A 21,774-nucleotide genomic window follows, 5' to 3' on the forward strand; every position below is an offset into this window, starting at 1 on the left:
TTTCTATCTCCAGAGTCTAGAACAGTTTCTGGAGCAGAATTTGATTGGTTATTAATGTCCTACTGGTGGTGGTCCAGTAGAATTGTCATTCCTTATGAAGGACAGTATTTTGTTCCCTTTTTTCCAAGCCACAATGTCACAAAAACAACAATAGCTAATAACAGTGCTGGGTTTGTACCCCAAAGAGATAATAAGGAAAAAGACTCGTACAAAAATATTTATAGTTGTTCTCTTTGTGGTGGCAAAAAATTGGAAAATGAAAGGATGTCCATTGATTGGAGAATGGCTGAACAAATTGTGGTATCTGTTGGTGATGGAATACTATTGTACTAAAAGGAATAATAAAGTGGAGGAATTCCATGGGAATTGGAACAACCTCCAGGAATTGATGCAGAATGACAGGAACAGAACCAGGAGAACATTGTACACAGAAAATGAAACACTGTGACACAATCAAATGTAATCGACTTCTCTACTAGCAGCAATGCAATGACCCAGGACAATCCAGAGGAATTTATGAGAAAGAAAACACTATCCACATCCACAGAAAGAACTGTGAGAGCATAAACTTAGAAGAAAAACATACAATCAGTCATATGGTTCGATGGTGATATGATTGGGGTTTTGACATTAAAAGATCACTCTACTGCAAATTTGAATAATATGGAAATGGGTTTTGAACAATGATACATGTATAACCCAGATGAATTGCTTGTCAGCTCTGGGAGGGAGGAGGGAAGAAGGGTGGGAAAAATCATGAATCAAGTAGCCATGGAAAAATATTCTAAATAAATAAAAAATAAGTAAAATTAAAAATCAAAACAAAAAACAGCAATGGCTAGAGTATATAAGAGATTATTTTATCTAACTTTTCCTTCCCTATGGAGTCCATAGGAATGTCACATCATTTCAGGGGACTCAGATCTGTCACTGTACATAGCATGTATTTAGGACACTGCTCATGAAAGGGGATTATCCCTGTGTTAGGTATATGACCAAGAGGAGAGACTATCCCCATTACCCTTTCTTTAGAGGGGCTCAGGAAAGGATTGATATAAGGAAGAAAGGAAAGAAGGAGTAAGGCTGGGGCTGAGCTAGCAAGAGAATCAGACTGTGTTTGGACTGGGGGAAAAAAACAAGCAGAGATGTTTCAAGCTAAGGCTGAGCTTGTCAGAGGACTATCTCTGCCAGAGAATTATTTGTGCCCTCACCCTCTATTTGGTACCATTTTTGTTATCATCACCTGCAGTCTAAGCTCCCTCAGGATTGGTACTCATGAGGAAGAAAGAAAAATAAAAGTTGGAACAGCAAATTGCTTCTGTATTAAGGACTTTTCCTTATTGTTGGTGCCATGCATCTATTTTTTTTTTACTTGCTTAGCTTCTGTTCCTTCAGCTCCTGAAATTTTCCCATTTACTGACTGTTTATATGGGCTTTAGACCCCTATCTTTCTCTGCTTCTGGTATCTGTCTTTTTGAGTCATTCATTTACTTGATCTCTGACCCCATACATGCCAAAGGTAACCAAATCCTTAGGATTTGTTCCACAATTCCAAGCCTGGCTCCTTGGCTGGTGTTTTTACACCTCCCCCCGCCCCCCATACCCTGGACTCCTGCTAGTCAAGGAGGTGAGGCAGAAAGGATTGGTCATTTTTCAAAGTTATGCAAAGAGACTTGGCCTTACACACACAGTAGGCATAGTCTACTTTTCCAGTTTAGACAGCAGTCAAGGAAAGAAAACAGTCCTGGAGCCAACAAAGGAACTAAACCTGAGATGGCTTTGTGCAACCAAGTGAGGGATTGGAGCAAATTAATCTTATTGCTTTACTCAAATTTTCCATTTCCTAACAGTCTTTTTCCTCCCATTTATAGCCTCTTACCCCCAAACAATTTCCTTTTGCTCATTTTCCCTCTTAAAATCTTCAAATTCCTTAGCAGTAAAACAAGGGGACTCCGATTCAATGATCTCTGTGATAAGAACAAGGTCTCTGCCATGCTCCCTAAGGGAATTTCCCAAAAAAGCAATGAACCCATTCTGGAGACTTAATTGGTCCTGAGGCCTTGGACTAGGACAGTTGATATCACTTTGTCCTCACAAAACCTCCAGGAGCTCTGCCCTGGTAAATGTGGAGGCAGGGGAAGTCTACCCAAATCAATCAGTTCTGTATATCTTTGCTGAATATTCTTTCCATGCTATTGTTAGACAAGCCTCCTTGTGCTGAATGCTAGATGGTTTGTGAGGACACAATCCTTAGCCTGAACTACAGGACCCCAAACCTCCCTGTATTAAATTACTTTGTATAGATTTTTATTTACCAATTTTATATTTATGTTGTATGTATGTATATGTGTGTGTGTGTGTGTGTGTGTGTGTGTGTGTGTGTATGTAGTGTTGTTTTCCCCAGTAGAACATAAGCTATGGGTAGGGATTGTTTCACTCTTTGCAATTATATCCCCAGGGCCTAGCATATTGCCTGACACATAATAGGTGTTTAATAAATAATTGTTGGTTAATTCTAGATATAACCTGCTATGAGTCAACAACATTCTATTATATGCAGGCACGAATGGCTCTTCCACTAAAAATAGATAACGTTTATATGGTACTGTATTTCACGTGACAGAATAACTCTATGAAACCGGAATTATTATCCTCATTTTTTTCAGATGGGGAAACCAAGGCTCAGAGAAGTCAACTGTTTATAAAACAGACCCTGTCTCAAGAAGTCACCTTCCAAAGGATGCACATGTAGGTATGGGGGAGAAGGTACTAGCAGCTGGGGGCAGAAGAGGGAGGTCAAACCAGGAAAGGCTTGATGTGAAAGTTGATGGACACAAAAGCTGGTAGATGCGTAAGGTGAATTATGAAGGGATTCAGAGATTCCCAAGAGGTAGAAGTGGGAGGGAATGCATTCCAAACATGGAGCACAACCAGGGCAAAGACACAGAAAAAGGAGATGGAGCATCATGCATGATGAATCGCAAGGAAGCCAAATTGACTGGATTGTAATGTGTAACAAGGCTAGAAAGGTGAGATAAGGCAAGGCTGTGAAGGGACTTAAATGTCAAACAGAGGAGAGTATATCTGATTCTGGAGCTAATAGGGAGCTGCTGGAGTTAATTAAGTTTGTGTGGGGGAGGGGGAAGGGAGGCATGGATACACCTTTGCTTCAGGAAAATCTCAGTGCCTGTGTGGAGGTGGATTGTAGTGGAGATAGATTTGAGGCAGACAGACCAATACGGAGGCTACTATGTAGTTGGAGCAGGAGATGATGAGGACTTTAACTAGGGTGATGACTGCATGAGTGGAGAGGATGTGCAAAAAATGTCATGAAGGTAGAAGCAATAAGATTTGGCATTATATGGCTTATCACAGGGAGCTAGGGAGTGTCATGGATGGGATTCAAAGCTACATATTTTCTGTCTCTGGTCCTATGCTCTTTGCTCAGACATCCTCTTGAAAAGAGATCCATGAAGGCACCACCATCTTTCTGGTCACTAAGGTTCACAACCTCAGTCATTCTCAACTCTTCCTTCTGTATCATACTTCATATCTATCGATCACTAATTTCTGTTTATTCTACTTAACATATCTCTTGCATCCATTTCTTCTCTCCACATACAAGACCACTCCCCCAATTTGGATTCTCATCACTTTTTACTGGCATTTAGAGAAAGGAGACAGATAGCAAGGAAGCCAACTAAGCAGGACTATAGTGTGTAATAATTTGTCATCCTGCCCAACGTCTCTCCTTTCTCCAATCCATCCTTTTCATAGTTGCCAGATTTATGTGATTAGCCTTTTTCCACCTCTGAGGCATGGCCATACAATCAGATGAGAGAATAGGTTGTTCCCTGCTGACAAGTTGGTTTACCCAGCATTCCTTAAGTTCAAATGACCTGGGATTTAATTTAGGACAGAATCCATCAATCAATAAACATGCTCTAAATACTTACTATGTTCTAGACATTGTGAGAAAAGCTGGGAAGAAAAAGAAAAGGTCAAAAAAATCCTACCCTCAAGTAGTTTGTATTCTAAGATAGGGAAAGAAATAATAAGAAATCAACATGCAAGATAAATGCAGCATAGATGGAAAGTAACCTGAGAGGAGGTGGCAGTAGCAGCCGGGCAGAAAGATTTCCTAAAAGACTTGGCACTTGAGGTGAGTCTTAAAGGATACAAGGTATTCTAAGAGTGATGGGTTTGGAAAGAGAATGCCCCCAACATGTTTAAATATCTAGAGATAGAAGCTGGAGTTTTAAATGACAAAAGACATTATATTTGATCCTGGAGGCAATAAGGTACAACTAGAGTATATTAATGTCAGAAGATTTGGGGGGGGGGGGGAGAAACATAATCAGACATGTTTTAAGAAGGCTACTTTGGCAGCTATGTATAGAGGATGGATTGGAGTAGGGAGAGAATTGAGGCAGGGAGACCAGTTAGAAGGCTACTTCAATAATCCACGCAAGAGATGAGAAGCCTGAACTAGAGTGGTGCTTGTATGAGTAGCAAAAAGCAGATGCATTCAAACTATATTGTAAAGAATCCATGGGAGCTATTGAGATCACCAAGTGAGAAACTATATAGAGAAAAGATTGCTCAGAACAGACCTTTGTAGGATACCCACAGTTGGGTAGAACATGAAGATCTGTCAAAATCTGAGAGAGATTAGTCTGAGAGGTAGGAGGAGAACTAAGGTTTTCTGTGATTTTGAAAGAAAAAGGATGTTAGCTTGCTTGCAGTCAAGGTGGAGTAGTCCTGGAGCTTCTGGAGTAAAATCATCAGAGCTGACAGTTGTTTTATCAGGAGAAGAGGATCCTGGAGGTTCCCACTGTGAACTAAGGACTGGTCTAGCCCTGAGTTGTTCAGCAGATGGAAGCAAAGAGGATGAAAGGATGTCCCTCTTCCCTTTCCTTTCTTTCTTCAAGAGAAAAAGTAATTTTTCTTGTCATACTTGCCAATTTTCTTCTTGGTTTTTCTCATTCTCCCTCCAACCATTTCAGTCAGAGTTGAGTTTTGATTTCCCTATTTAATTTTATGTTTATGCTAGCTAAACCGGCTGTTGCTTATAAAATAAACACCTGTTGGCTAACAAAAACTGGAGTTGTTGTTGTTTTTATTGAATATACAGAAGGAAGCTGAGAGATGAGGAAATATATGTTTCAAAGGCAAGAGACATTTTCTTGCTCAGCAAAGCTGAGCCGGAGGTGGGACTACTCAGACTATTAGCTTCCATAAGCCTTGCAGAAGTACGCAAGTACAATTTAGAGTTACTCATAGATTCTTTCTTTTCTGTATGCCCTAGAGCCTTAATGCCATGCTCTTGGGACAAGCTACAGCTTCCTTCTGAGAAGCTTGCAGAGGCAGGTTCCTGTGTGCAAATATAAGCTGAGTCCCTACAAGAGAGAAGGGAATGAGGACTCCTGTAGATGCCATGGGTCTGAGCTGGAGAGCTTCCTCTGCTTGGGACTGCACATGCATGGTTACCATAGCAACACTACCATAGCAACATAGGATGTTGTTAAGGCCCTGAGGCTTTTGGTGCTTGGGGTGGGAGAGCCAATGAACTCACTCACAAGCTCCCTCTGGTGGTAATATTGATAACCCTAAAACAGGTCTAACCCCGTTCTTTTCCTTTCTGGGAAAGCTCTAGGGGGCTGGGAAAGCTCCGGGGGGGGGGGGGGGGCTTCCAAATTCCTCTAAATGGTAATACCTTTATTTGCCTTTAAAGCCACTCAAAATCTGGCTCCAGCCCATCTCTCTGGGCTTATTACAGTTTACTCATCTTCATGGGTTCCAAGTTCCAGCAAAATCAACCTCTTATCTGACACTATTTTTCATCTTTCTGTCTTTGCACAGACACCTCCCATAGCTGCTTCCCTCCACCTCTTAGAATCTCTAGGTTTTTCAAAACCTACTGAGAGGGGGCAGCTGGGTAGCTCCGTGGATTGAGAGCCAGGCCTAGAGATGGGAGGTCCTGGGTTCAAATATGACCTCAGATACTTCCCAGCTGTGTGACCCTGGGCAAGTCACTTGACCCCCATTGCCTAGTCCTTACCACTCTTCTGCCTTGGAACCAACATATAGTATTGACTCCAAGACAGAAGGAAAGGGTTTTAAAAAAACCTACTGAGATCCTCCAAGTTGCTCCAGACATCCCTCCCTCCCCAGCATTTAGGTTTGTATTGACTTTGTATGTATCTTGGGTTTTCTTTTCCGTGTCCTTATTGATTCGTCCCCCTCCCTGCACCCCCACCAAGTGAATATAAGTTCCTTGAGGACACAGAATGTTTTGTTTTGTCTTTGTATATTCTAAGCCTGATGCACAGCAGATAGTGAATAAATGTATATTAAATGAATGAAAACCTATCTCAGAATCACAGAATGTTACATTTAATGTAGAGCTTAATGAAAGGCCATCTAATGCAACCTCCTCCTCATTTTGAAGATGAAGAAACTGAGGCACAGAGAAAGGAAGCAATTTTCCCAAGGTCACACAACTCAAGTCAAATCAATTAAATTCAACAGACTTCTAAGTACCTCTGAGCAAGGCACTGAAAATGCAAAGACAAAAATGAAAAAGCCCTTGACCTAAACATATCAACATTTTCCTAGAGGGAAGGAAAGTGTGGAAGAAAACAGACCCAAGTAATCTAATTTAGAACATATACAAAGTAATTTCAGGAGCAAAAGAGAACCAATGGGAAGGGTATCAGATAAACTCATTTAGTAGGTAACATAAAAAATGGGCTTTAAAGCAAGGGATTCTATCAGGTCAAGGTAAAGAAGGGACACGTTCCAGATGTAGGGTAGCTCTTGTGCAAGGATTTAGGGGGTAAGGGACGGAATTTCATGTACTGGAAACAGCTAAACAAAAGCAGAAAGTGTATGGTAATATAGAATAAGATGGGAAAGGTGGAAACCAGATCAAAAATGGTTATAACCGTCAAGCTAAGGATTTTTTTATCCCTTGACTTCCAGATTAGAGTCAGTACTATAGATTGGTTCCAAGGTAAAAGAGAAATAAGGGCTAGGCAGTGGATGTTAAATAATTTACCTAAGGTCACATAGCTAAGAATTGTCTGAGGTCAAATTTGAACCCAGGACCTCCTGTCTCCAAGCCTAGTGAGCCACCTAGGTGCCCCCTATTGTGTTCTAAAAACAATAGGGAGATCTGAAGAGGACATGGCATCAGATAGAGGTTTTAGAAATATTACTTTGTGGAGGATGACCTGATGAGGGAAGAAACTGAAGGGCGGGAATGACTGGGATATTTTAGCCATAGCAGGCAGCAGGTGGTTTGGCTCTAATCCCTGTGACACACTGATGCCGTCTGGCAAGCCAGGTTGCAGTCCAGCTTCCTGTATAACAGGTTGGAGCTGGATAGGGCACAAGCCAAACTAATTCAATTGGTGAAGATATGGAAAAGTTAATTTAGGAGGACTCTGTCAACGAAGAACAGAGAGAAGGGGACAGTAGAAATACATCCTAAATTGACCTATTTTCTTCCTTTTTAAAGGCCACATTAAGGAGAACCCCTTAAAAAATACGACTCTTCTTAATTAAAAGCTACCTTTCTTTTTTATTTTTACTTTTACAAATTACATGTAATATAATGTAAATAAATGTAAATAATGTAATATAACAAATTTCCACATGTTTTCCAAAGTTAAATGATCGAAATTGTCTCCCTCCCTCTCTTGGAGCTAACAAGCAATTCAGTCTGGGTTATACATAATATATTATCATACAAAGCCTATTTCCATATTGTTCGTTTTTATAAGTGAGTAATCTTACAAAACCAAAACTCCAAAACATATACCCAAATAAACAAGTCAAGTTAAGAAGGGATGCAAATAAACAAGTGAAAAATAGCATACTTACATCTCCATTCTGACTCCAAAAGAGTTCCTTCTCTGGAAGTGGATAGCATCCTTTGTCCTAAGACCCTCAGAACTGTCCTGGGTCCTTGCATTGCTGATAGTACCTAAACCTATCACATTTGGTCATCCCATGTTATTGCTGTTCCTATGTATAATGTTCTCCTGATTCTGCTCATTTCACTCTGCATCAGTTCCTATAGGTCTTCCCAGCTCTTTCTGAAATCATCCAGTTCATCATTCCTTACAGCACAATAGTATTCCATCACCACCATTTACCACAATTTATTCAGCCACTCCCCAATTAATGGACATCCTTTTTATTTCCAATTCTTTGCTACCACAAAAAGAGCCCCTATAAATATTTTTGTACAAACAGGTCCTTTCTCATTTTTTAAAAGCTACCTTTCTGATACTTTCTATATTATCACCAAGTTTCTCCTCTAACTATAAACATTTTGGAATAAGTGGGTAGTGGTAATATACACAGTGTTTGGTGAGATAACATCCCCAGAGACCTTTTTTTTCTATCACAAAGTGACTTTCTTCCATCTTGAGGGCTCAATGGAATTGGCTTACCAGTTTTCTTCTACTGATCCACCTACTCTTCCATTGGACCCACTGCAGGGTAGGACAGTTTGCCAATTCTGTCCTGCCCTGCTGAGTCCAAAGCAAGCATAAAGCCTGCCTAACGTTTCTTTCAGTCTTCCCTCCCTTCCTGCCTTTCTCCCTTCCTTCTTTTCTTCCTCTCTCTCTCTCCCTTCTTCCCATACTTTTTTCCTTCAGACTGTTTCTTCCTCTCACACAAAGGATCTGCATTTGAATGCCACCTTTCTTATTTCTGAGAGGAAGTGTTACTTAATGAATACAGTTCAGGATTTACAGAGAGGAAGACCCAGATTCAAAATCTGCCTCAGAAATTTACTAGCTATGTGACAAGCAAGCACTTAACCACTTTAAACTTCAGTACTCCCATCTATCTAATGAGGATAACAATACCATCTATCCCACAGCAATGAGGTGGAATAGTATTACACACAAAATGTGAGTTATTATTGTTACTTCTTATCTATATGGCCTTGGTCAAATCACCTCTCCAGATACCAAGTGATTGAAGTCAGAGAGTTTTTGGTCTTAAGTCTCAGCTTTGAGATTTATTGGCTTTAAGAGCAAAGGCAAGTAGGACCTGATGACCTCTTAGGTCTCTTCTTACTAAATCTCCAATCCTAAGTCAGTTCCTTCTCAGAGTCTCAGTTTCTTCTATAAAAGTGGGAAGATATTATAGGAATTCTCTCTCTCATGAGGAAAGACTTTGCAAACCTTATAACATCATATAAATGAGAACTATTGATTTCTCTATCCTTTTTCTTGTCCACAGACCCTGTAGAGGCTAGATTGGGACAATAGATATTAAGCAGCATCTAATGGGACCTACAAATGCTCAAATAACAATTTTGAACATGCCAAATGGTGTGGGTGTTTCTGAGGTTACCACACTAGAGCACAAAGGCAATCCCATTTGTAGTCTAACATCATCCCTAGTTCCCCTTCAGTAAATGCTATTTTCAGTTGTTTTGCTTCGATTAAATATTATACTCCTTGTTATTTATTTTCAAATGGTATAAATTCTGGTTTGTCCTTGGTTAAATCTCCTTTGCATCCCTAAAAGGCTTTTTTGGTCCTTTGCTGTTTTGATGGCTCCAGTGGTACATTCACAACAAACCTAGCTTTAATAGCATGTGAAAAATGGAATTAGCATGCTATTCATCCACAAGCCCCAATCCTCTGGTACCTGCACGGACACTTCCCTAGATACATTTGCAGTTATCCAATTTCCAATCCGTGATGGTCCTCATAACTCAAGTCAACTTGAATTTATTATTCAGACACTGTATTTAATAAAATGTTCACTAAAACACAGCTAGAGTACAGTTATTTTTTTCTCAGTAATTTTTTTATTTCCATCACAAAATATTCTCTTAAAATATTGGTACTTAGGAGATCCAATTGCTGACTTTTGAGGAGGTCCTATTATTTCCTTAGAATGAGATCTTTTTCTTTTAAAATGTATGATCCATTATTTTTACTATATCCTGACATTAAGTGATGTTTCAATCAAGAATTATCAAAGTAAATATTTTTCTTTGATAATTAGATAAGCCCTGTTTTCCCTCTAAGTGCTCAGGAAGGCATAGAATAATAATAATGATAATAACAACTCATATTTATGTAATAATTATAGCAGACAAAATGCTTTACTTAAAACATTATTGCAAACTAGGTAGTGTAGGTATTCAAATATTCCTGTTTTGCAGCTGAAGAAACCAGGTCTTAGAGTGATGGAGTGACTTGTCCATGGCTACATGGGTAAGAAGTAGCAGAAATAAGACTTGATTTCAGGTCTTCTGGCTCCAAGTCATTGTCCATCTCAGTTATATCATGCTAACTCTCTAATCATCTCGGCAAAACTCTTCCATATTCTTTTCTAGATATTGGTTATGCTGTATGTTGGTCCCTGGGGGAAAGATGGTGATTGCTGACCAGTGAACCTGACAGCTTCCCTCTTTAACGCCAAACCTACTTATCTTGGAGGTAAAGCAGGGAAACCCATTGTTAAACTATGGGAGATGGGAGAGGAATAAGTGAATATGTCTATTAAGTGCCACACTTTAAATAGAAGTATTTTGTGATGAAAATGGGAAATAAGCAAGAAAAAATGCACATTCTTTAGATAACAAGTGATCATCATAATTGGTTCCCTGAAAACAAGTCATTCATCCATTCCTCCTGTATTTATTAAGTTTCTCTTATTTTCCAATCACTATACTAGGATCTAGGTATCGAAAAGCTAAAACAAATCAATCACTGCAGTCAGAGAACTTTCATTTTTGGAGGGAGAAAACAAATGGACATTAATAATTACCCAAAAAAATACATAAAGTAAATGCAAGGAAAGGGATCTAGAGGATACTAGGAAGAGGGTAGAATTTTAAATTGATTTTCTTTTGGAGGTGTCATTAGAAATAAACTTTGAAGGAAGCCAGGGCTTCTAAGAAGAGGTGAGAAGAGGTTTCAGCCTTTGCAGAGACAGAGACCCTATGATAGAGGGCTTATTTTGTTTTGTTTTTAAACCCTTATCTTCTGTCTTGGAATCAATACTGTGTATTGGTTCCAAGGCAGAAGAGCAGTAAGGGCTAGACAATGGGGGTCAAGTGACTTGCCCAGGGTCACACAGCTAGGAAATGTCTGAGGCCAAATTTGAACCTAGGACTTCCCTTCTTCTCTTGACCTGGCTCTCAATCCACTGAGCTAACCAGCTGCCCCCTAGAGGGCTTGTTTTTGCAGAAACAGCAAGGATAGAATATTGTGTTTGGGGAACAGCATGTAGGGCATTTTGACTGGAATTTAGTATGTAAAGAGGAGTAATATTAAATAAATCTGAAAAGGTTTATTGAAAAAAGCAAGACTATGAAGGGTTTTAAATGCCAAAGAATTTCCATTTTAAGCTGAGGCAGTGAGGGAACTTCTGGAGTAAGGGGATGATATAGTTGGACTTGTGCTTTTTTTCTTTTTTAGAAATAATTTTGCAACTGGTAGAAGATGTGTTTAGAGAAGAAAGGGACTAAAGATAAGGAAACCAGAGAAAAGGCATTGTCTCTGTTAGGGAGGGAGGCAATGAGAGTTTAAACTAAGGTGATGGATGGTTGCATAAATGAAGCGAGGACAGAAGCAAAGATGTTGTAGAGGTAGAATCAACAATGTATGGCAACTAATGGGATATGAAGGGTGAAAAGGGGTGAGGAGACTCTATGATCTCGAGCCTGGAAGGCTAGAAGGATGGTTCTAAAACACAGAAGTTTGGAAAGGAGGAAATTAGGGGAAGAAAGATGAGTTCTGTTTTTGACATGCTGAATTTGAGATTTATATCAAGCATTCAATTGGAAATGTTCAAAATGCAGTTGGTGTTATGAGATTAGATATCAGGAGAGATTAAGTCTAATTATTTAATTTTAGGAGTCAGAAGATTTAAAGCTAGAAACAGACATTTAGGTCCATAGAATCGAATACTCTCATTTTACAATTGTGACAAGTGAGATAAAAAAGTAAAGTGGCTTGCCTAAAATCACACAATCAGTAAGTATCTGAAAAGCTATATGGATCCAGATCTTTTTCATTTTAAGTCCAAGGTTGTCCACTACTCCATTAGGCAGAATCCATTGTTGCTTCTGAATTCAGCAAGAGAAACAGTTTAAAGAGAGAGTGGAGGAAAGGGTCTAAGACAGATGTGTCCTGTGATATATCTATGAATAGAGCTGGGATATATAGAAGATAACAATAGCAAAGGACACAGAAGTACAAGCCAGATAAATAAAATGAGGAGCAAAGTAGAGCAGTGTCAGGAAAACCAAGAGAGCAGGAGATATACAGGAGGAGTGGGTGTTAAATGTTGCACAGAGGTGAAGAAGAATGAGGAGTGAAATTGTATTTGGCAATTAAGAGATCACCAGGAAACTTGGAAAGAGCAGTTTCTGTTGAGTGATGAGTTCAGAAGTCAGATTACAAGGGGTTGAAAAGAGGGGAAAAGTGTAGGCAATGAGTGCAAATAGCTTGTTTCTAGGAATTGGGCTATAAAAAGGAGAAAAAGATGTAGGATGATAACTTGAGTAGATGGAAAAGTTAATCAATAGTGAAATCATGAAAACTAGAGTGGTGGGGTATTACAGAAGGAAGCTATGTGTTTTTATCCACTATATTGTTTTTTCTACCTTCTTTTTGACTGGGTTTCCAGATTAATGGCATAATAGTCAAGAAGTAACCTATACAGGGCAGGGAAGTAGCTCAGTAGATTAAGAACCAGACCTAGAGATGAGAGGTCTTGGGTTCAAGACATTTCCTACCTGTGTGACCCTGGGCAAGTCACTTAACCCCTGCTGCCTAGTTCTTCCCACTCTTCTGCCTTGGAACCAATACAATGATTCTAAGAAAGAAGGTAAGGATTTTTTAAGATATAACACACAGAAGTACAAGAATATACAGTTATTAAATCAAGGAACACTGTGGGCATTATATAATTGGATTTCATCAAGTCATTTGTTAGTCTCATAATATCCTTGCAAATAAGATAGACATAGGATTGGATGATTAGTAGGTAGCTTCAAAAATGACTGGCTGACAACATTCAAAGGGTCTTGATCAGTGTTTCACATCACCCAGAAAAGAGGCTTAGTGAGGCTCATTAAAGTTCTGTCCTTGGACTTGTTCTGGCCAATATTTTATCAATGACTTGGATTAAGAGACCAACAGTAAGCTCATTAAATTAGTAATATAAAGTTGACACAATGGTATTTATATAGTACTTTAAGACTACTTTTTACATATGTTATCTCATATGATCTTCACAATCACTCTTCAGATTAGGTGCTATTATTATTATTTCTATTTTACAGTTGAGAATACTGAGACACAAAGAGTCACAGAGGAACTATGTGTCTGAAGCTGAATGTGAACACCAGTTTTCTTGGCTCCAGGTCTAGCACTCTACCTGATGAACCATGTAAGGGCCTCAATTAGCCAGAATTTATATAGGCTAGAACAATGGTTCAAATCTCCTAATATGAAATTTGATAGGGAGAAATATAGAGGACCATGTTTGATGTTAACAATCCAAAAAAATTCATGTTAAAAAAATGAACCAATGAGAGGTATTGTGGATTACAAAATCAGTGAGCTAGCACTGTGATGTGGTGGCTCAAAAAGAGAACAAATATTTACATTTTCAGAAGTCTAGTTTTCAGAGTGAGGAAAATGATGATTCTAAGGTCCTCCTCTCTCTGCCCCAGACAAACTTCATCTGGAATGCTCAATCCTTGGAATTCCATTTTAGAAAAGACATTGGCATTATGGAGTTAGTCTGTTTGGAGTAGAGCAATAAGAATGATGAGAGAAATAGAAAAATTATGCCATAAGCATCTATTGAAGGAAGTAGGAATTCATAGGCTGCAGAAGAGTAGACCTTGGAGTGATGGGGAATGATCATTCTTTTCAAATAGCAGAAAAGATGGCTTGTAGAAATAGTTTGAACCTTCTCTCTTGCAGCCAGATATTATAATGGTTCAAAGTTTATCATCTCAGACATCACATTTGTCATTGTCACAGACTACTTGTTCTGCATGGCCCCAGGGGAGAGAATTGGGGATGGATAAAAACTAAAGAGTGTTAGATTTTGGTTCAACATAGAAATATGCAAATCTTTATCACTCTGCAGGACTATGTCTCTCCTGGTTGGGTATCACACGTGCCTTTTTGAGAAACAATTATTTCTCCTAGCTCTTCTCTATTCTGTTTTCATTGCTTTCTCCAGCATTAGAGAAGCTAATTTTGCATGGTCTTAGCTCAGTAGCCACAGAGTAAAACAGGTAATGAGAAGATAAGCAAGGAGCAGACTGAAGAAGGAACACCTCCAACACTCAATTTCAGTAGGAGATACTGATCAAGTGGAAGTGCTTGAGAGCTGAGGGAGAGGGAAGCACATGGACCAGTTCATTTTAGTTTGACTAGGAGTGGAAAATGGGGACTTTGGGTGGTATCGGGCAAATTCCATTAATTGCCTGAAGAGACCCTTTATGCAAGAGGTGAGATCTGAGTGAAAGAGTAGAAAGTTATGGAGTCTCAACAGCATTTTAACCCTGGTCCTGTCTGAAAAGTGATAAAGAGTTTCCAAATAGCCTAAAGACATTTTTGTCTTGGATATTTTATTCCATAAGTATAATCCCTCCACAGGCCAGCTGTGTGAGAGCTGGCACCATCTCTGATAGAAGAGAGCAAACAGCAGGAAGCAGCTAGAGGCAGTGAGAAGAGACACAACATTGAACAACTCTGAGCCATGGTGGTGATCATCTGCAGGACATTTGAGAAACAGTGATGTGACAGACCATGACACGACCTGGGAATGGATAATCATGGCAGTAATCAAATGGGCTGATGGAAGTCCCTCTCCTCCCTCCCACACCCTTTTCTCTTTCTACTCTATCCCTTATCTTCTTTTCCTTCCCCCCCGCTTCTCCTATCCCTCTCCTTTCTCCTCACTCACACTTCCTCTCTCCTCTATCTCCCTCTCCCTCTTTTTATGTGTGTATACCTCTCTCCCTGTTTTTCTGTCTTTTTTCTCAATTCCTTTCCTTTTTCTTCTTTTCCTCTCTTCTCCCTCTCTCTTTTTCCCTCTTTTATCTGTCTCTGTCTGTCTCTGTCTCTGTCTCTATCTCTTTCCCCTTTCTCTTCCCCCTTTCTCCTCATCTTCCTTAGGAGCAGCTGGATCATCTGAATATCATCATGGGATTTCTGGGATCTGGGGGGATCATGAGAACCAAAGTAGGGGAGGGAATGACAGTTCCCCTACAAAGGCACCAATGACAAAGAAACAGTGGGGAAAGTCAATACAGTCACAATGGTGAAGATTCATGTCTTTACAATGAAAAGAAAAAAAGTATGAAAACAATGACGGATATTAAAAGATAGAATCGAATGCACAAGAAATAGTGAATTCTTCTATCACTAGAAGTCTTCAATAGTGGCTGGATTACCAATTAATGGGATTGTCATAGACATGATTTGTAATTTATGGAATGTTGGACCAGAACTTAGAAGTCCCTTGAGATTCTGTAATTCTTTGATTCTCTGCACATCTTACCAAATGTAGAACCTGAAAAGAGTATGTAGGACTTTTGTCCACCAGTTTCCAGCTGTGGAGAATGGAATAATAGTGTTATTTCCCCCCATCCATCCTTTATTTCAATTTTTTTTACTTTTCAAGTGATAATTAAGAACATGATCAATTTTCTTCTGCATTGGGAAGCAAGAAGCCTAGCCACATGGTTTCTGACTTGTGACAGCCAAGTTGGTCCTATTTGAGCCTCATAGTCAGGAGATCAAGGCACTTTGGGGCTAGAAAGCAGAGAAGAGTGCTGGTAGATAAAAATATTCCTCTGCAGCTTTCAACACAGCAGGAGCAGCTGAAAAGTGGAGCTGCTGATTGTGCCAGTGTTTCTATTAGGCTATTAAGTGGTCAACAGAGAGCATAGTGTAGTGATTAGAGAAAGGCAGTCTTAGAAAAAGGAAGACTTGAATTCTAGTCTCATGTTACATACATGGAGAGTGATGTGATTTCCCCTTCGCTGAGAGACTTCTTGATCCCTAGGCTGCTTAAGAGTGAAGATACTTTGGAGAAAGAGAGAGAAAAGGACAATAAAGAATTACTTATAAGTAGATGGGGGAGAGCCAATGCATGACCTTTGGAAAGGCTAACAGGAACCCTGGAGACAAAGACACATAGGAAAGTCTGGACTCGTTGACATGAGGGCTTACACCTCCAGAGGCTGCTAAAAGCAGACATCCCTGGTGAGATCATTCTCCATCTCTTCTCCAAAATCTCTTCACACTTGTGTAGCAGAGAGGGCTCAGGAGGCTCTCAAGCATTCAGGAGTCAGCTCACTCTCCAAAGAGTACCAGGACATTATTCAGGCTTTCACTACTCTCCCCAACTTGGATCAGGAGACTATTACATAAGGAAGAAGTAGAAAGTCAGAGGCTGAAAGACATGAGAAAATTATGCCTATGGTAACTGGATTTGAGTCGCCTCCCCTTACACCATCGTTGTGGATGGCGTGTGTGTGTGTGTGTGTGTGTGTGTGTGTGTGTGTGTGTGTGTGTGTGTGCCTATGCTGTGTGTTTTCAGAGTTGTCTATATTGGTCAAGGTTCATGGCTTCTGCTGCTCCAGTAGTCCCACACACTGTGAACCAGCATAGGAAGCAAGCAATGATGAATCAATGAAGGCAGAGCTAGTCTAGCATGGCTGTTCTGAATTATACCAGCAGAACATTTTTTTGGCTTCCAAGAGTGGCAGTCTCCAGTCTTTGTTGATATTCATGCATTACTATGCTAGCAATTAGGTTATAAAACATTTGATTCTAGAGTCAATAGGAAGCCACTAGAATTTACCTGGTAGTGCAGTAGCATGGTTAGAGCTGTGTGTTGGGAAAATCACTGGCAGCTCTGTGGAAGCTGGATTGTAGAGGGGAGAAGTTGAGGCAGAGAGAGCAATTAGGAGACGAGAGCATTGGTGAAAGGTGATGAGAGTCTGAAATGGAGTGACAGCTACGTGAGTAGAGAAAAGGGAACATTTTGGAAACTGTTTAGATACGTCCTGAGAGTAAGAATAAAGAGCTGAGCACAAACTGAGGTTTTGGACCTCGATGTCGGGAAGGATGGTGGGGCCTTTGACAGAAAGAGGGAAGTTCAGAAGAAGAGTGGGCTTGGGGGGAAAAGATACTGTCATGAGATACGTGATTCAGAGTACAACCGAACGGCACGCCTGCTAATACCAGGTGATTCATTCTATCCTACTGACAATGACACGAGGGACGAACTCTTATTCATCAGCCAGTGCCTGGGACAAAGGGCCTGCCCCACCTGGGGACACCTGCCTCAGCCTTGTGGTGACTCAGGGGGCATGATGGGAGTAGGGAATGGAAGGTTGGGGAATTTTTCCTATTCAGCTGCTGCTGCAGATGTCTGGGAGAAGCTGCATTACAAGTACCCTGAAGGGTCTATGACTGATGGACAACAGTTGATATTGAGAGCCAGCGTAGCCAAGCAAGACCTGGGGAAAGAAGGTGTGGAATGGTAGAGAGTAGAGCCACAATGGGTAAAAGGAATGATGTGTCTGTGTTGAAGACAAGACCCAGAATTGGTTATCCCAGGGAGGATGGGATGGAATGTCAGATCAACTGATCATGGAACCCTTAGGATCGTGCCAAGGCTCCTACTCTAGAGACTGCTGTCCTAGAGAAGGGTACTTAATGTAGCACTTTGGAACTGTGGGCCTGGTCCAATCACACAACATTCTGGTTCTGAGGACTTTAAGGCATCTGGTTCAATTATGTGTTGCTTTGTGAAGTCATTATAGGGTGGGAACAATAGAGCTTTAGACATAACTATTTTATATAGTTTTTATTTATTTTTTATATAAAAATGTGCATTTTATATAGTTTATATATTTATAGACATAACAACAATTTATATATTTCTTTAAGGTTTGCAAAGTATTTTTATATACCTAATTTCATTTGATCCTTAAAACAATAACTTTAAAAACAGGTGCTACTATTATCTTCATTTTACAGACAAGGAAACTGAGGGCAGTGGAAAGAGAACTCTACTGAATATTATGAAAAAAAGCTGATTCTCATTTAAGCTCTGCCACAAACTTGGTGGTGTGGTGTGGGATAAATCAATTCCCCTTTTTAAATTTTAGTTTTCCCATTAGTAGGAGAAAGTCGAACCAGATGATCTTCAAGCTCCCTTTCTAGCTTTAATAATCTGTTCTGCAAGCTATGGCTTCCTCAAACCAGAAACTCACCCTCTCCCTCCAACCAACTCACCTTGTGTTCAGACCCTTCAGTTGGTTCTGTAAGTTGCCTCAGTTTCCTGAAATCCTTCTGAACTGTGGAGTACCCTCCCTCCAGCCACCCCAGTTGAGACCTACACCCTGAGCCAGGTATCTCCCTTAGCTGCTTAATCCTCAGGGCTCATTACCCAGAGAAGTAAAAGAAAAAGTCTCTTGCTGACTGGCAGATGTGTAAACATTCCTGAGGCTTCTTCATGCCCTTTACAATCATTTGCTATATTTAAGTGGTTCGTCACTTCCTAAACTTCTTAACTTCCTTATTTTTCCTGTTGAAGCAGACAAAACACTTAGAAGCTTAGCTATTTTCAAATCATCACTAATTGCATCTCCTGTCTTCTCAAGTAGTATATTTTCTTTCTAGTGTTTATTTTCTTCCAGACACATTTACAAAATTCCATCTTACTCCTACCTGCCCTTTTGGTCTCATTTAACCATCTGTTTGGTGTGTATAGCTGGGTTTCTTTTTTGCTGCAGCCTTAATATATTGTTATATTCTTGACTAGGGCAGAAATACGAGCAGATGACAGAGTATTGGGCTTGAAATCAAAAGGACCAGGCTTAGCATTGCAAAACCATGTGACACTGGGAAGGTGCTTACCTTCTCTATAGCCTGAAGGCCTCATCTGAAGAATGGGAATAATAATACTCTTGTTACCCACTTCATATGGTTTATGTGACATGAAAATCTCTGGGAACCTCCAAGTTCTATAGAACTATAGAAACACAAGCACTATAGACACACAAACTCTTATGATTTCTCCATTCTGCAAGGAGAGTGCCCCATGGAGCCCTCAAGGGACTTGGGTGAAGGTTCCTTTTGCCTGCTGCCCTTTCTCAGTCAAACCAAACAGACCAAAAAGACTTAAAATAAAAACAAATGGACTGAAGTATGAAAACTATGGAAAGACTTTTAGGGGAAAAGACTTGTGGCACAAGACTCTCCTTTCAAAGCCTTTACTCTCCAGTGAGTTTGGAATGAAACCAAATGAGCAAGTTTTATCTGACATTTTCACATGCAAAGATATAACGGATTCATCCCATTTACTTTTTTCTCATATTCAAAAACCAGAAAGGTCCTTTACCTGACAGCACAGTGAAGACAGCTGCAAAGGCGTTGAGCTTGAGTCCGTCAATGACGTTACTAGAATGGAAGAGCTCCAAACACATAAGACTGAATCCAACGACCAAGAGAAGAATGTATAATACTTCTGAAACCACGGACAACCAAAGAACACCTGTAACACACAAACACAAAAGAACAAGCTTCTTCAGTGATCTCTTTTTCCATAATTAGAATGTTAGGAGCATGGAATCTTGGCTACCCAATACCTCCTTCCTCTCCCATCCTCCCCAAACCAACTCCCACTATCACTCATCCTGAGATATAAAAGGGTTTGATTCTCAAAACTGCATAGAGCCTCAAAAAAAACCCTCCGAGCCAGATGGGAAATTCTAATAAAGAGACATTTTTTTCTAGGATGAGGGAAACACCAAGTCATCCAGCACCAATGCTTTTCTTTCCCTCTGCCCCATATGAGAAAGTGTCATTCCTAAGTCACTCGGATCAGTCCCTCAAAAAAGGAAGGACTAGTCTTCATTGCCCCCAAGTAGAGAAGGACCAACCTTAGACTGTTCACACTAACCCCCAAAACAGGGAAGGGCCAGTCCCTCACTCAGAACTAATCCCTCAGACAAATAGGGACCAGCCTTAATCAATTCAACCATCACCCAAATGTGGAAGAATAGCCTTCATTACCCAGAACCAACTCCCACACCCTACAAAGAAGGGAGGGATGAGCATTAGGCTACTTGGAAATTCTTAGAGCAATTCCTCCACCTCTCCCTTCACTAAGCAAGGAAAGAGCTCAGTCCAATACTCCTAGAATCAATCCCCAAATGGATAAGCATCAGTCTCAGATCATTCAAACTCCATTGGGAAAGAAGCCACCTTAGGTTCCTCAGAGCCAACTCTCCCAAACAGAAGAGAACCAGCCACCAAATCGATAAACTAGAATTGACTTTCTTCTCTGAGAGGTGCCAGTCTCAAGTCACATGGAAGCAATCTATGAAACATGGAGGACCAACCCCAAGTCACAAAATCACCAATCACAGAATTTCCAAGTTGGTAGACACTTAAGTGGCCAACTCATACCTGAAAAAAATTCCCTTAATAATAGATAACCCATCAAATACTTTAAAAAAGTTATTATGTCTCTTTTCAGCCTTCTCTATTCCTTATTAAGCAGCTCTACTTGCTTCAGCTTTGGACATGAATTAAGATACTTTGACATTTTATTGCTTTCCTTTATATACTCTAGTATAGCTTATTGATGTACTTCATCCCCCCCCAAAAAAAAATCCTTACCTTCTTTTAGAATCAATAGAAGTATTGGTTCCAAGGCAGAAGAGTGGTAAGGACTAGGCAACTGGGATGAAGTGACTTGTCCAGAGTCACACAGCTAGGAAGTGTCTGAGGCCACATTTGAATCCAGGTCTTCCCAACTCTAGACCTAGATCTCTATCCACTAAGCCACCTTGCTACCCCTTGTCAATGTTCTTCATAAAATGTGGCCAATGAATAATTGAATACTACAGAGGTGGCCTGTTCAGAGCAGAGACTAGGAGGCTTATTTCATTGTGCCTTCTCAATGCAACATAAGATCACATTAAGGGGGCAACTAAATGGCCTAGTAAATAGCAAGTCAGGCCTAGAAATGGGAGGACCTGGGTTCAAATTTGGATTCAGATACTTCCCAGCTGTGTGACCCTGGGCAAGTCACTTAATCTCCATTATCTAGCCCTTACCACCCTTCTGCCTTGGAGAATAAACGCAGTATTGATTCTGAAATGGAAGGTAAGGATTTAAAAAAAGATTGCATTGATTTCTTAGCTATGAGCCACTGCTGATTCATATGAGCTTGCAGTCCACCCCAGCCCCAAGATCTTCTTTCAGGCACACTATCCACAAGGTCAAAACTATTTTTGTAATACTATGAAGATGATTGCTATCAGTAGAAATGACTCAATAAACAAAAACTCTTTGGGGCAGGGTCCTTGATCATTTTTAGGAGTGTAAAGAGGACTGGAGAGCAAAAAACTTGAAAATGATGGAGTAAAGGTAAGAGACCCTCAGTGATGGTAACGATCCCTGTCCAGAACTTTGGGCAAAGCCTCTTTCCGAAAGCAGACTGGGCACTTGAAAGATTGCCCAGATACATCTTCATCTCCTTAAATGAGTTCTCTCTACATCGATAAAACAGCAATAACTTCTGCCACTCTGCCTGCCTCTCAGGAATGCTGCAGGGGTCACAGAGATGCTATGAGTGAAATGCACGGAGGACTTATGTAAAGCAAAAGAAAGAAAACCTAATTCTTTACAATTGTAGAATCATGGATGGTTTATGTGTGGGACAGAGGGCAGTAATGTG

The 21,774-nt window shown here is 40.2% G+C and overlaps 1 protein-coding gene across 3 annotated transcripts in view; it reads right to left on the reverse strand.

Moving 5' to 3' along the window:
* The window catches only part of GSG1L (GSG1 like), a 406,917-nt gene that overhangs the window by 180,281 nt on the left and 204,862 nt on the right, over nt 1-21,774 (reverse strand). For all 3 annotated transcript variants that reach the window (XR_008913531.1, XM_056805507.1, XM_056805506.1), the window contains exon 3: nt 19,429-19,581. Coding sequence is in view for 2 of the 3 variants with exons in the window: in XM_056805507.1 (XP_056661485.1) it covers nt 19,429-19,581 (153 nt within the window). In the remaining variant the exon portion in view is untranslated. The remainder of the gene's footprint in view (nt 1-19,428; nt 19,582-21,774) is intronic.

This window comes from Monodelphis domestica, chromosome 7 (genome assembly GCF_027887165.1).
Source record: "Monodelphis domestica isolate mMonDom1 chromosome 7, mMonDom1.pri, whole genome shotgun sequence".
In the NCBI taxonomy this organism is placed as follows: Eukaryota; Metazoa; Chordata; class Mammalia; order Didelphimorphia; family Didelphidae; genus Monodelphis; species Monodelphis domestica.